Source organism: Odontesthes bonariensis, chromosome 19 (genome assembly GCF_027942865.1).
Source record: "Odontesthes bonariensis isolate fOdoBon6 chromosome 19, fOdoBon6.hap1, whole genome shotgun sequence".
NCBI classification, from domain to species: Eukaryota; Metazoa; Chordata; class Actinopteri; order Atheriniformes; family Atherinopsidae; genus Odontesthes; species Odontesthes bonariensis.
The window spans coordinates 20,593,937-20,609,337 of NC_134524.1; the positions used below are offsets into that span (position 1 = coordinate 20,593,937).

Sequence of the window (15,401 nt, forward strand, 5' to 3'; positions counted from 1 at the left end):
GGGTGCAGAGGGCTGCAACATGCTGTTAAGAAGCAATGCCTTGCTCTAGCCACAAACCAGCAAGCATTTGTCACTGCACACATCGAGCTTCACAACTTTCATAAGCCTAAGAAGAGCAAGGTGGTGCATTTCCATTCATTGGTGTGGGACAAATGAACAAGTCTGGAAGAGATATAGGCTAATACATTGGTGTAAAAAAAATTTTATATAGAGAGAGACGTGAACTCTAAGTTAAACTTGGAGGAAGAGGACACAATATGAAAGGAAAGTGGAATAAGGTCTTCAAGAAATATTTTAATTGATGGGAAAATGTGATCTCATATAGGTCATAAAATATGTCCACAGAAGAATATGCAGCAAGTTCATAATACACTGAACATTTTTGCAAAAGCTAAATTTTCTGTCTACTTTGATAAAGCTCCTGTTGCGACACAATGTCAGCAGTTGCCTCTCCTGACAAGGACAAAAATGCTACATTGGGATGAAAGAAAGGTCGTAGGTGCTCCTTAAACCCTGGTTCAAACTCCATCCTGCCCAAAGTTTTCCACAGTCCTTTCACTTTTCTGCTTCAATACCCCCTAACCATTAAGGAAGCTGATGATGTTGAAAGACTGCTGCATTCAACTTTTTGATTAATCTTAAGGGGATTCAGATTTATTCTGAAGTGGTTTAATACCCAGGAATGTGGTTAATGTAGCTCTAAGGGTTAAGTTAGTTTTGAACGTAAAGGTATGTAAAACCAAGACGTGCTGTCCACTTTTTTCTTTCGCTGGTATTATTGCAATACCATCTACAGTACATACTAACGTCTACCATACCAGACAAGCAGCCTCTTGTAAACACTGGACATAACAGTGGTAACTCTGATGTCTCAAGCCAAGGGTTACTGGTTTTATCCTTTAAGGGTCTTCCAAAGGGTTTGTTTTCAGTCAACTGCCCAGAAATGTGACTTCTTCATAAGGCTGGACTGTACCGTTCGGCAATGAACGAGAGCAGCTGCTTCAGGGTCCATGTCCACATGGTACTTTTCTCTGGTAGAAAAGAATTGGCACGGCCGCTCGGGAGCGTTCTCCGCCAGTCTTTAATCTTAAAAAAGTACTCTGGTGTAGCCCTTTTTTTTTTCTATGACAACATCTCAACAACACACCTTCACTTTAACCCCTGTTTCATGATAAACCAGCACCCAGACTATAATACCACAAAGCCATGCTGTTGTAATAGACGCAGAGTGTGGTTCAGCATGGTCTTGCTGAGATATGTGAGGCGTTTTGTCTGGATGGAAGCATTTGTTGCTCTAAAACCCATATTTACCCTTCAGTGTTAATGGTGCTTTTCTATGTGCTCAGCGGCGCCTGAGGCTCTGCCACCAAAGCTCGCAGCCATCCAATATTGATTTTGGCTGTCGCTTTTAGAGTTGTCTCCAGATTCTCTGAATCTGTTGATGATAACATGATGTACTTTAGATTTTTGTCAGTGCACGCACGCATACACGCACACACACACACACACACACATATATATATACATAAATATAAATATATATATATATATATATATATATATGTATAGAGAGAGAGAAGGGTCTGTCATTTACAAACAGCAGCAATGGCCAGCCAATGAAATTAAGAGAAAAATCCCCCATGCCCACCATCAAATCTTAAGTCCTCTGATATGTGTGAGTCTTACCTTTGAAGGAAGAATTTTATCAGCCTGCTTTTAATCGAGCAGCCTCACATACTGCAACCCCTTGGTATAAAAAAAAAAAATGAACAAACACTAAAAATAATGCAGAGGGAAGCCTTTGGTGCAACCAACACCATCAGATTGAATGACACATAATTGACATATAATTTCAACACATTGAGATGATGTGTTTCTGCTTCATTATCGACCTTGTTGAATTAAAGCTAAAAAGTTGGCAGGTTATAGGTCTCACACATAGGTGTTAGACTACCTGCCCACCTGATCCTCATCACCTTGATTCCCAGCTGCTGCTACTTAAGGACCCGGCTTCCTCCTGCACAGCACAAGATGGTTGTGTAGCCAACTGTGGTAACGCGCACAGGCCAGTTTAGTCAGTTCCCTTATCTGTTTGACCCAGCATCAAAACCTGTTTGTCCTCTCTCCTGCAGCCTCCAACCGCTTCTTGTTCCTGGGTAGCACCCGGGATTGCCTGGACCTTTCCCTTGCCTGTCGGACCTGGATTGCCTGTATTCCCTTTTGTCTGGAAATCATGATCAAAGATAATCTGTTTATTCAATTGCTCAGTCTCAGAATCCATCCCTGCCTGAAGCATCCCTGCAAATAGGATCAATTGTTTCATGGGCATTTAATTTTCCGTTTATGATTTGTATGATACACTGTATCGTACATTGAGCAACTGTGAATATTTTACAACGGTGTTACGAGAGAACAAGGATGAGCATTGTTTCCACAAGCTTTTTTTTTTACTTTCTTCTCTGGTGTTAAAGGTGTGTATGTCCATCTTGATTGCAATAAACTTGATGAATGAAATTACACTACTACAGTACCACTATTATTTGATTCTAGGGAAGAAACAGCACATGATTATTTTAGCTCTGCATGGCTGGCTTATGAGTTTATGAGCATCCAGGAAATTACAATAGGTCCATCCTCACGTTCCCTACAGTGATAGGTGCATCTGTATCCATATAGCTGGAAGGAAAAATGAACCAATAATGTTCAAGCCTATGAGCTTGATGGATTTTAACACAAAAAAAAAACTGTCATTCTATTTTAAACCACATATACATCTGAATATGTCATATTTAGGGATTTATTCAGTGATCATTTTCTTATCATTCCCATCTAGCTTAAACTTCACATCATGCTGCTTTTGCTGTACCTCATGGGTTGAAGCAATTCTTTTCTTGCTTTTTGCTTAGCTGTTAACACCAAATCTCATCATTAGTCATTTGAAAAAAAAAAGCTGACAATGCTCCACCGGTACGTGGTTTAAAGTTTTATCCCGTCACAAGTAAATTTGACTTCTAATTGACGGGTGCTCTTCGGTTACACTTGAGCTCCAGTTCAGGGTGCATCCAGAGGTGCTTCCTAACTGAACAGCCTCACATGCTCAGGTGTTCAGAATAGAGATATGACAACTCAGAGCAGCAAAATAACCAAGGTCCCAATGCAGGATCCATGAAGCCTGCCAGTGAACTCTCTGCAAGGCAGTCTTCCCCAAAAGGCCACAGCTGAAAACAGGCCAGACACTACAGACTCAGGATGCCACCGTGCCTCTGAAAGGCGGGGAGGTCCCGTGTGATTTCTGCAAAACAAAACGCCCCGCAGTCAAGTCCTGCCTGGCGTGTCTGGCCTTGTCCTGCGCTGCTCACCTGGAGCCGCATTACCAGAGTGAAGATCTTGGGCGCCATCTTCTGATCAGCAAGACAAAATGTCAGGCCCAGAGAATGGAGGACAGGTGCAGGAGATGTTTTATCCACAAGCTTTTAATGAAGGAGCAGGAGTTCACAAAGCTCTCCAAGAGAGAACAAAGCAGGCTATAGAAGTTATCTATCAATATATACACTTCTCCCAAAGTGAGAGAAGTATATCTATGAAAAATTATCAAAATAAGAATCACTTTGCTATAAGGAGGAAAAACAAAAAGGATTATCAAAATTTAGTTTTAACTTAAAGTCACTCCTGCTACGGAGGGAAAAAAAAAAAAACCTCTCCTGAAAAATAGGAGAAAAAAATGAAAAATAAATAAAAAAAATCAAAAAAAAAATCACTCCACTTGGAGGAAAAAACAAGAAAGCTATGAAACTTAAACTTGGCTTTAGCAAGACTATATTATAAAAGTTAATCAGAACAAAAAACTCTTAGCAAGGAAACGACCAAAAATGGTTACTTAGAACTTGGACTATGGCTTTGGAAAGGCAAGAGTGAAGCACGTTGGGAACAACAGATACGACACACTGGCACAAGACAAGGGGAGACGCAAACTCTTATACACACAGGTTTAACAGGGAACAGGTGGAATCATTCATGGGACAATCAGACTGGAACACGAGAAGAAGGGCAAGTGACCTGAAACGAGAGGAGAGTTAATCTTTCAAAATAAAACAGGAAGTGACAAAACATGACATGGAGACGAGGCAAAAAAAAAACACTTGACCTCACCGCGTTGTGACACAAAAGACCTGGAGGACTCTGTGTGCAGGCTGCATGGGAGGAAGTCCGAACAGCTCTGCGAGAGTGACCAAACATGCATTTGCCCCAAGTGTGCTCGGACAGAGCACAGGGGACACCACATCATTTCTATCAGCAATGAAGCTGCAAAGAAGAAGGCAAAGTGTGATAAAAGCACCACACGAGGGCAACGGTTCCTGTATGAAATTTTCTTCGACAGCGATTTGATCATGACTGTAATCTTTCAGGAGTTGTAAGAAATGAACGAGGTTCTGCTTAAGTTTGAATACATACCCATAACCTAAGTGTTAGCACATAATATTCTTTGGTATTTGTAGTGGAAACTGTTGACCAAAAGTTGAATGTTCTTGCTTTTCATCGTTACCCTTTCACATTTGATCATAAAACCAGAGTCATCTACACCTGCTTGTAAATGTGTCCTTGTGTTGTGGGAACTTAATTACACATGGAATTTGACTTGAGGTAGGAAACAACTTATGACTATGTGTGGAGAGATGAGTTACAGTATTTAACCACATGCATTTGGGTTATGGAGTTGCTTCAAAAGACCAAGACAATGGGAAACGATCCTGTAGCTGAGTTAAAATTGTGGTCCTCTTTCTCGACACTAGGTTCAGTAAATATGGGTTAACGGCTTGCAACTTTGAACTAATGAATGGTTACAATGCTGCATCTCTAGACACCAACCATAACATTAAAAACAAAGGGAGAGAGATGGAGCGTTGGCTGATGTTGCAAAAAACAGCTGATGTAGAAAAGAAAGAAATTATGGCTGGCTTTCACCAGAGTGTCTTAAGTAATAACACATCCTAAGTTATATCTTTATTACTGGGCAGAGGCAGCCAGCTGTGTTCCAGTGTATTTAATCACTGAACATGGGCTAGGTTAACCATCTTTAAGTCCATACTCACATTGATAATATCGGTTAATTATTCATTTTACTTAACTCTCCACTTTATAAATTTTCCCAATTGTCAAAACTTTGCTTTGGTTTAGTATTTTACAACATGTGTTTTAATACAAATAGATTTGGTTTCTGTTTCTAATTTCCAGGTAAAAAAAAAAGAAGAAAACTTTGCTTTGGTTTAGTATTTTACAACATGTGTTTTAATACAAATAGATTTGGTTTCTGTTTCTAATTTCCAGGTAAAAAAAAAAGAAGAAAACTTTGCTTTGGTTTAGTATTTTACAACATGTGTTTTAATACAAATAGATTTGGTTTCTGTTTCTAATTTCCAGGTAAAAAAAAAAGAAGACACAAATGATTCAAACAGTCTGAAAAAAACAGTATCCATCCAGCCTTTATGCCTGTGTTAGTTTGTGTTTGAGTGCAGTGGGTGTAGTACTGGCTTCTGGCCATCTGGAGTCTCTTAATCTTTGGTGATGAGTCAATTGTCAAAGCCAAATGTTGTGTCCATGCAGGTTGGTGCAAGAAGTGGGAGTAAAACGTATTTAAATCAATATTCTCATGGTTGATTTACAATGATTCCTTTAGCTCAGATGCGGTTAGAGGTAGTATGCCAGTTTACCAGTCAAAACAGGCTTCCCTTTAAACAATAAACAGGTCCCATCAGGACTTCTCAGTCAGCTGAGCATTTGATTTGTTGCTCATCACGCCCTGCGGCGAGCTAACAGGTCATTTGTTTTACCCATTTGTGTGCCAGCCTCCCTATTTGAATAAAAGTAGAAATAAAGGACTGGACTTGAACAGAAATGAAACTTACCACAGGTAGAGTCATAAAGGAGGGATACGCGCACACACAAGAGGTGATAGCAGAGAGACGGACGTCTGTGAGAATCAAGCACTTCAAAAGCCAGAAGGTAAAGATACACACTGGATACAGTATTCATTCACTCATGTTATTTTTGTATGACTTTCGCTTCTTTTCAAAAAGACAGACGACGAAAAAAACAGCCTGAACGTATTTTAATCACAGCTTTTTCTTTTTGTTGTTTGTTCGACTCACTGATTTAGCAGCTTTTCATGTAATTGACCCTGATGCTTTTTGTAATTTTCTGGTGTGGTTACCCAACGGTCACACCCAAGCCCTGGTCTATTCAGTCGTTGATGTGGGTACTCGTATTCACTGTTTTTCTACTTCTGAATAAGAAGAACACAATCCCAGTCGGAAGTAATTTCAGACAAAAAAACAAAAACAACAAAAGGAGATTTTTTGGAGCAGAAATAATCGCTTTTCTGGGTTTTAAATGCCTGCAACCGTACAAAGACCTTGTTTTCTCTATGCTTCAGCAGACAACAGAAACCTATATCCCAAAACGCCATTTAACAAGTAGAAAGAAGAGTTGAAAAGCATCAGTAATTACAGTACATGCCACCTTCGGTCGACAAACTGTGTGTCACTCGTTTGCTCTTATTCTCAGTTTGCTGACTTGGCAGATCACAAACTGCAGACGGCTTAAAGAAACGGATCACAACAGTTCATTTAATTATTGATGATTTAGAAATACAGTTACAAATTAACTACATTCACATCGTAAAAAAATAAGAAATGTCAGACACAGGCAGTGCTGTATCACCAGAGAGGATCTGTGTGGGCTGTGTTGCTCCAGGCTGTTTTTCAGCAGAAATGGAATTGTCTGGGTTTCCATTGCCCTTTTTTTCTTTTTTTTTTTCCAATTCACATTTAGAAAACTTAAAGTAATACTATGTAACATTTCTACCTTAAAATAACAGCTTGAAAAAATTTGTGCGGCTAGAATGAGTTTTAATATTACGATTGGCCTGTCTCCTATGCCCTTCGGGGATCTGAGTTGGAAAAAGTGCGCTATGTGACTTTGCTGGACCGGCCCGGGAGCGTCCCGGGAGCTGAGCGGAAGTACTTCGACTTGCTTTCTGGCACACCTACCGCAAAAACAAATAGACCCCTCTCACGCTCCCAGGTACATTTGATTACTCTTACCTTCTCGGTTGACATAGCTTGCACCTTCTGACTCCTCGCCGGTTCGTCAACAAACGTGAAACGTGAAAGCGAAAGTGTGTTGTATTTACGACAGTGTAACCGTACATTACCTCCAAGCCTGTAGGGGGAGCTCCAGAGTGGGCTTTTTGAGAAGTTACATTGTATCGCTTTGAGTGTTGTCTTTTCTGCTGTCTTTTAGCAGACATGGCCTTACCCAGTGAGTCTTGTTCTCTTGAGAAGGATGTAACCTGCTCCATCTGCATGAAGATATTCACAGACCCTGTCACTGCATCTTGCGGTCACTCCTTCTGCTCAAAATGCCTAAACGACCAGTTGAAGTTTGTGTCCGGCATGTGTCCCCTTTGCAAAATGCTTATGAGCAAAATCCCTGGTGTGAATATTGCGCTTCGACAGATTACCCAAAAGCTGATAACTCCACATCCTAATGAGTACACCGGGGCTCCTGGAGAAGTGGCTTGTGATGTCTGCACACAATCAAAGCTGAAGGCCGAGAAGTCCTGCCTTGTGTGTCTGGCCTCATATTGTTCGACTCACATCGAGAATCATCATTCAGCTGTAAGGTTGAAGGGCCACAGGTTGGTGCAGCCTGTGGAGAACTTGGACGCGAGGGCCTGTCTGACACACGGACGCCCCTTTGAGCTGTTCAGCAGGAGGCAGCAGAGGTGTATTTGCGCTCAATGTATCGAAGAAGGTGAAGAAGCAGTCGTCTCGGCTGAAGGGGAATGGCACAAGAAAAAGGTGCATTTTTATATTCATTCCATTTCAATCTGAACTGTAGAGTGTATTTGAATGGCACACTTGGATGGCATTTTCACAGCATTGTCATATTGGCTGTGTTCGAAAATCGCATACTTCCCCTACTACTCCTACTACTCATACTAACTAATTAGTTTGCGAGTTTGAGTAAGCGAGAAGTTCCCGGATGCATACTAGATTCACCGAAATGTTGGGTATGCATCATGAGGTTACTACTCATACTCAAACTACCCAAGATGCAACGTAACGTGACGTCGCGGATCGTCATTTCCTGTCAAAATGGCAGTTTCAAGCTAGCTACAACGATGGTAGGTTCACTTCCTGTTTTCAAAACCAAAGCACCAATTGTATCGTAATGGCTTTCCCTATGATAAAAGGCAACGGGTATTTTATTTTTGTGAAAATAACCGGAAGTGTGTTGCTCACTATGGCTAGCTTTAGTAGCGCCGAATTCGTCGGAACAAAATTGTAAATAGCCGGTATTTTGTCAGATTTTCAACACCATGGGGATCTAAACGACAACTTTCTCGCCTGAAAATGTTTCAAATGTTGCTAAAGTTTACAGAGTTTAGAACTTAAGCGAAATCAGCTTCAGGCCGGCTGATTTCGGCTCGGGCAGGAGCGAAATGCATTGTGGGTAAACGCTCTGCATACTGTCTGATCGATGAGTATGCAGTATGGAAGTATGCAGTTTGCAAGTATGTATTATGCGATTTCGAACACAGCCATTGACTTCTAAAGCACCAACGTGTTTAATCTGACGAACCTTCTTCAGGAAACCAGACAGGTTTAATGGAGTCCAAGTCAAGGCCCTTTTCTAGTGGAATTCCGCCAATAGGATACAAGAGGGGGTGGCGTCGTTTGGTCAATGGCAGTAATCAAAATACAACATCGTTATGAATTATCACTCTAATTACAAGAATTTTTTTTTTTTTACAAAATAACAGTAAAATCAAACTTTTTATACAGGCCTGGATTATTTGTGTGTTTCAATTTAAATCCCGAAAAAGCCTCCCTTTGTTTGAGTTTCCTTTGCATCACCTTTTTAACAAAAAAGGGTGACGTGAGCAATTCCACAGGTGTTATCACACTACAAGTGTATCACTATTACAGTAATAGAAGGAGTGTACGGCCACAGGGTATATTTATGTTCTGCTAATCTATCCTGTAGACATCTTTAAGTCCTACCAATGTAAAAACTTGGCATCTAGGACACTGTAGCCTTAGATGACAAATGTTGTTTTGCAACTTAATTGATGGTTGACCTTTTTCTAAGAGGCGAAATCCATAATGTTTTGTTTTGTGCTACATTTATGCTGTAATTGGAGTGGTTACATTTTTAGGAACCTTTAGGTTTTGGACCCAACCATGTATTTCAGTTACCTGTTTTGCTGAAGATGACTGTGGGCTAGTTAATACTAGTTGGTTTTTCATGTAGGATGTATGACATCTCTGACTGCCCATGTAGACAGCAAGATCTAAAAAAAAAAAATTGATGCTCTTCTTTCTGTAATCCAGAGTCGGCTCGATTTATGGTTCAATAATATTTTTTTTAAAAAGCACCAAAAGCCAGTTAACTCATTCTTTCTGAAGAAGACAAATAAGCCAAAACAGATTGGTGTTTTAGAGGTCTCTATGACTATGTCTAAAAAAAAACAATTAGTTTAAACTATTTTTTAAGAGAGTGCCTTAAAGGTATTTTGACCTTCAAGTTTATTCTTCCCCACCCAGAGAGCACCTCGAATGAGTATGATGCTTTTTCCAGGAAGTAGACAAACCCAAACGGTTCATATTACCTATTTATTTTAAGACCTCATGTTGTCAAAATGTTCAACAAAAGCACATCAGAGTAACACAAGTGTGCAAAAGAAAAATACTTCGGGAGGTGTCTATGTCTGGTTCTTCTTCTGAAAACTCGCAGCAAATGTAAAGAATGATTATTTCCGTCTCAACGTGCGTGTTTTTTGTCCTCTACAGGTTCAACTTGAGAACACCAAGACACAGTTAAAATCGAACATTTGGGAGAGAGAAATCAAAGTGGATGACGTCAACACGGCTCTGAGGAACTGTAATGTAAGCTGCCGAAACAGGGAAGTTTCAGTCAGATCAGGTTGTGAAGATCAGAGCAAGCGTAGACAAACACACACACACCTCAAAGCACCCTGTGGTCTACAAAAACCAAATGGAAAACTATTGCATCGCAGTGCAAGTTTGTGCAAGTTTGTGCCAGTGAATCAGATGAGAGCTTCAAGATTATATTTCTGATTCTGTTGCTCCCCATGTCACATTTTAGATGACGCTAAGACCCTGCTCCATATTGGTCCATAAAGCTCTGACCACAAAAGGACGACAAACATAAACCTGAAACCTTCTCCTGTATCCAAGTCTTACCCTGAGATTCTCCATGTGCGTGTGCAGATATCTGGTTTTGTGTTGAGGTTGATCACAGAAAAATCTGATCCTAACATTGGGGAGCCTATGTGGAACTACCTCTCAGGAGTTCTTTTTTTTTTTTTTGAGGCTGTCATTTGTACGCGTCAATGGTAATACTCGACCATTTAGTTGACTGCTCATTTGAACAAACTGACACGGTTCCAAACTTGACTGTCAGAGGGCTGCTGTACAATAAGATCACAGAGAAATATGTAAGACGGAGAGAAATTTGTTAAATTGTCACATTGACCGTGCCATCATTTCTACTCATTTTCAGGACCAGCTGGATAACGAGTCGAGGGAAATTGAGGCTGTGTTCACAGCTGTGTTTTCTATTGTGGAGGCGGCCAAGGCAACAGCACTTCAGCCGTTGGCACACAGGAGGCAGTTGCTGGAAAAAGAAGCTACAGATCTCAAAGGCGCTTTGGAAGATGAAATCAGCAAACTTGAGAGGACGATCTCCGAACTGGATGACATATCTGCACTTGAGGATCACATCGTTTTCCTACAGGTGAGAGGAAATGTTAAACAACTCTGGAGCTCACTGGCAAGTTTCTTCTCCCCCCTAATCAAAGAATGTTTTATAGAAATAAGATCTTCTTTTTTGACGATCCCTTTGACCTTCTTTCTGTTTCTCAGAGGTTTGCATCTCTTGCCATCCCTGATGACATCAGGGACTGGACAGAGGTGGAGCTGGACACATCGCTGTTATTTGGCACCATGATGACAACTACAACAAAAATGATGGAACAAATCCAACAGGAACTGGACAAGCTGGCTCCCCTTGGTAAGAGTTCATTTTACGGCAGTTAAAGTTAAAGGCTAAAAAGATGACATGATTAATCTTTGACTCTTCTTCACTTCACAGAACTGAAGAGACTCTCAAAGTTCACAGGTAGGTGACACACTTAACCCTTTTCTCATTATCATCTTTTGAATATAAAACGAATTCCCGTTTCTCATTGAATCATTTCTAATTGGATCTAACAGTGGATCTAAAACTGGATCCGGAGACTGCCCACCAGCGCCTCGTTCTTTCTGATGATGGCAAAAAAGTGAAAGACGGAGGGGAGGACCAGGAAGTAGCGGATTCTCTTCAGAGGTTCGATCTGTTTGGCAGTGTCCTGGGGTCCGACGGCTTCACTTCTGGGAAATTGTACTGGGAGGTGGAGGTCAGCGACAAGACTGGGTGGGATCTGGGTGTGGCAAGAGGCGGCGCCAAACGCAAAGGGAAACTCAGGGTGAGGCCAGATAATGGCTACTGGGTTTTGATACATTATAAAGAGAAGAACTACGCAGCCATGACAGCCCCACCCATTCGGCTTTCCCCAAAAGAAAAACCTAAGAAGGTCGGGGTGTTTGTGGACTACGAGGAAGGTCTCGTGTCCTTCTATGACGTGACAGCTCAGTCTCATATCTACTCCTTCAGTGAGTGTTCATTCCACGATGAGCTTTACCCATATTTCGGTCCGCATGTGAAGGAGGGCGAGAAAAACTCTGAGCCCTTGGTAATTTTACCTGGGCAACGTGGTGAAAGGGAGATGAATAAAGAATGGAGGCGTTTCTGCTCCATTTCTGTTTAGCCAGAGTATTGAATTTTGGTGCTCCTGGACCTAATCATGATCAGAAGATGAGAGAGGAAATCTGATAATTGTTGGAGACTTGACAGAACGTTAAGCGTTAAGGTCTCCGACACTGTACCAAACGTCAACCAGGTTTTCCCGAAGTTAAGAGAAATGATAAAAATCGTTTTCAATTTGGCTAAATTACAATTTTACCATCATTTGTATCGAAAATCAACTCCAAGGGCCTGACATGATCAATGGTCTGAAATCTTTGGGTAATTAGAAGTTCCAAGCTTATGGAACATTGCATTTTCAGGTTTGCCTAACTTCATTTTTTTACACTTACACTAGTTTTAATTATCGCTTATGTTATATTAATCCTTTTTTGAGACAGTCTGGAAGTGTAGTTCGATTCATGAATGTAAAGAAAGAGAAGTTTTTGCAATCAAGAAAAACAAACATTTCCTGCTGTTGAACTTATTGTGTTGGACTGTGTTTTCAATGGGGACAGTCTGTGTTGCTTTTTATCTATTTTCAAAGTGGTGTTTGTAAAAGTAGTAAGGAATTCTGACGGGGGAGCTAAGCTAACAGCTAACACAGTTTGTAGGAATGGACCCATAGATAAAACATTTTTCAGCATCTGAAACAACTAAATCTTTGTAAAGTGTCCTTGCAGTTCAAGCAAATGCAAAACGGCCAGTTTAGAAACCCAGTCCCTTTGGTATCAGACAGCTACTGGGCCCGGCTAACACGGCTAACACAGCTAACTGTGTTTTGACACAGTGTTGCCACGTGGACATTTTAAATGGTACGGTGTAAAAATCTACAGCACATACAAACATGGCCTCCTTCTGAGTAGCTTATAGCTTGCTTCCCCGTGTCAAAAGGCCATCTTGATTCTCCTGTTTACACTGACTACTCAGAAATAATGATCTTTTCACCCTTTTATTTAATTTTTTTTCCAATGTTCTTAAGTTTCAGTTTGTCTGTAGGCTACTGTGAGTGTATGATTTTGGACCTGGTATTTTCAGATTTTTGTTGATGTACATCAGTCTTTTAATCAATGAGACAATCAGCAGGTAGTTGTGTTTATACTTAAGTAATGAGTAGTGCACTGCAAGCAATGATGGCAAAAGAATGGAAAATCAGTATGACTGAGTTCAGGCATGTTAGGGGGAAATGGGTGCATCATGGGTATTAAATGGCATGTGCGAGTACATAATGCAGCCTGTAAAATGTGATTTATGAGAAATTTGTCTAGTGGAAAATACCAAAATTGGAGTGTTGAAATGCTATTTTCCTAATTTAAATGCCGTCATTCTTTGGATGTCATTCTGGTTGTTGATGAATAAAACAAAGACCAAAGACCTACTCTCGCCACCTCAGATAATGCAGGTGTTACAACCTCGCCTGGTTCTATAACAACGTAACAAAATCTTACCAGCAACTCTAAAGGTACAGATAAACAGTTTACATGTATTTACTTGCTTTCTTTGTAAGAGTTTGCACTCTCATGTCAGTGTACAACAAAAAAATAAAAGAGCTAGACAGCCGTCAGTGTCACGATCCATGTATTTTTTTTGTGTGTTTTTCCGGTTAGCCTGTTTAGTCTCCAGTTAGTTCAGCCTTGCCATTTCCTCATCTTTCATCAGTTCCCTCCTGCCGGTCGTCAGCTCCACTCCCTTCACCTGTGTTAATTATCCTCAGCTGTACCTTCTCACTAATCACTCTCCCCACAGTATTTAGTCTCCCAGTTGTCTTCATTGTTAGTCAGATCCTCTGTCATGTTTTTCCCCCGTCAGTCTAGTTCCTGGTAATGTACAATCTGGTTTTGTTATTTTCTTAGTTTTACGGTGTTCCGGCTTTGCTGCGCTTTTTGTTTCGAAATAAACGGATTTAAGTTTCCTCCTGGCTCCTGTCCCGTGTCTCCATCTGGGTCCTCCTTCGTCTCCACCGCCAAAACGGGACTGTTTGAGTCTGAAAAAGGCCCTTTCATAATAAATACCATTCTCCATTTAAACTGTTGATTAGCACAGCAGCTTCCATCATTTTAAATGGAAAATCTTTAGAACCCCAGAGAGATAACAACAATATCTCTCTGGTCCAGCCAAACCGAGTAATCAGAGGTGAAAGACTTTGAAAATTCTTTTTCAAGTTGAGAAAACATTATAGAAGGACAACCATTGAAACATCCATCCCTACAGTCAAACACGGCAGAGGCAGCATCATTCTGTGGGGATGATTTTGTGCAACAGGAGTGAAAACTCAGGAAAAGTTGGATTCTGTAAAATAGAAAGCGATCCTAGGTGAAACGCTTCTTTAGAATGCTCAGGATCTCTGAATGGGATTAAGGATGTGGGATTCAGAGCGGCTCTGGTTAAGCTTGAAAGATTCTTCCGAGATGATCCGCCAAAGCTACCAAAGGAGAGATGCGCTCAGCTGTCGTTCCCAGGAAGACGTGAGGCTGACATCACCACAAAAAGGTGCTTCAGTCAAATTACCACGTGACAGGTCTATTTCCATCTTTTTTTTTTTCAAGATAAATGTATAAAATTGCTTTGCCATTGTGGAGAATTGTGAGTAAACTGATGAAATAAGAAGGATTTTTAAGATGAGCCTGGAACATAAAAAAATGTGAAACCTGAGTGGCTTTGGAAACTCCCTGTTAGGACCGTACCTAAAAGCTGTTGCAATTGTTTAATCTGTCCATAAATAAAAATATATGAACAAAAATGCACCACGTCAAACAGGGTTTGCTTCTTTTGATTAATGAGCATGCATCCACACGTTATGCAAAGCTAACAGGTTGCTGGACTTTAATTCACATTGTAGGGCCCAGACGTAAGAGCAGTGTTGATCAAGACATTTACATGCATGACATCAAAGGATTTTTTACATTTTTACTTGTCTGATATCATATTTGCATGAGTAATCCTACAAAAGTTATTTGAATGTTTTTTTTATTTTTATATATATATATATATATATATATATATATATATATATATATATATGTTTATCAAATTTTCAAAAGACAAAAAAGATCAATTAAATAGTAGTGTGCATTCAATGCTACGATACAAACCCTCTTGCAAGAATGGTAGAGATATTCAAACCAATATATGACAAAAAGGGTTCCCATGTTTTACAAAAAACATAATCTTTGCTGTGTAATTTACACGTCGGATAGTCCAAAGCAACATATTCGAGTATCACCCCATCTAAGGCTCATGCCATTGAGCCTTAGATGGGGCTTTATCCATTATCCAATTCAAAAGAATACACTTTCTAGCACAGAAAGCAAGTGTTTGAATGTTAAAAGGGAAAAGTTTACATCACATCACAATAAATCCTATTTATAAAATGCCAAAATATTTTGTCTTTCTTGCTTTGGCACTGAAACATTTTTAAGTTTCATTTCAGTAAAATCAAGTGGCTTTGACCACACCCACTAAATAGCAGCAGCTGGTCCGGCCTCTCAGCATTCATTTATATCAATATCCACTTAAGAGACTCACACTGCCGG

The 15,401-nt window shown here is 40.3% G+C and overlaps 1 protein-coding gene across 1 annotated transcript; it reads left to right on the forward strand.

Moving 5' to 3' along the window:
• Positions 1–7,304: 7,304 nt before the first annotated feature.
• Positions 7,305–11,939, forward strand: LOC142368707 (E3 ubiquitin-protein ligase TRIM21-like). The gene is made up of 6 exons (XM_075450898.1): positions 7,305–7,859; positions 9,855–9,950; positions 10,588–10,821; positions 10,950–11,097; positions 11,179–11,205; positions 11,301–11,939. Exons 1-6 carry the CDS (start codon positions 7,305–7,307, stop codon positions 11,891–11,893), a joined length of 1,653 nt encoding a protein of 550 aa, XP_075307013.1. The 3' UTR covers positions 11,894–11,939.
• The last annotated feature ends 3,462 nt before the right edge of the window (positions 11,940–15,401 follow it).

Excerpts from the sequence above, each read along its gene's own strand:
- LOC142368707 (XM_075450898.1), top strand. The coding sequence starts at position 7,305 with ATGGCCTTACCCAGTGAGTCTTGTTCTCTTGAGAAGGATGTAACCTGC. Across the intron at positions 7,860-9,854 it reads GGGAATGGCACAAGAAAAAG|GTTCAACTTGAGAACACCAA; the intron begins GTGCATTTTTAT and ends TGTCCTCTACAG. Across the intron at positions 10,822-10,949 it reads ATCACATCGTTTTCCTACAG|AGGTTTGCATCTCTTGCCAT; the intron begins GTGAGAGGAAAT and ends TCTGTTTCTCAG.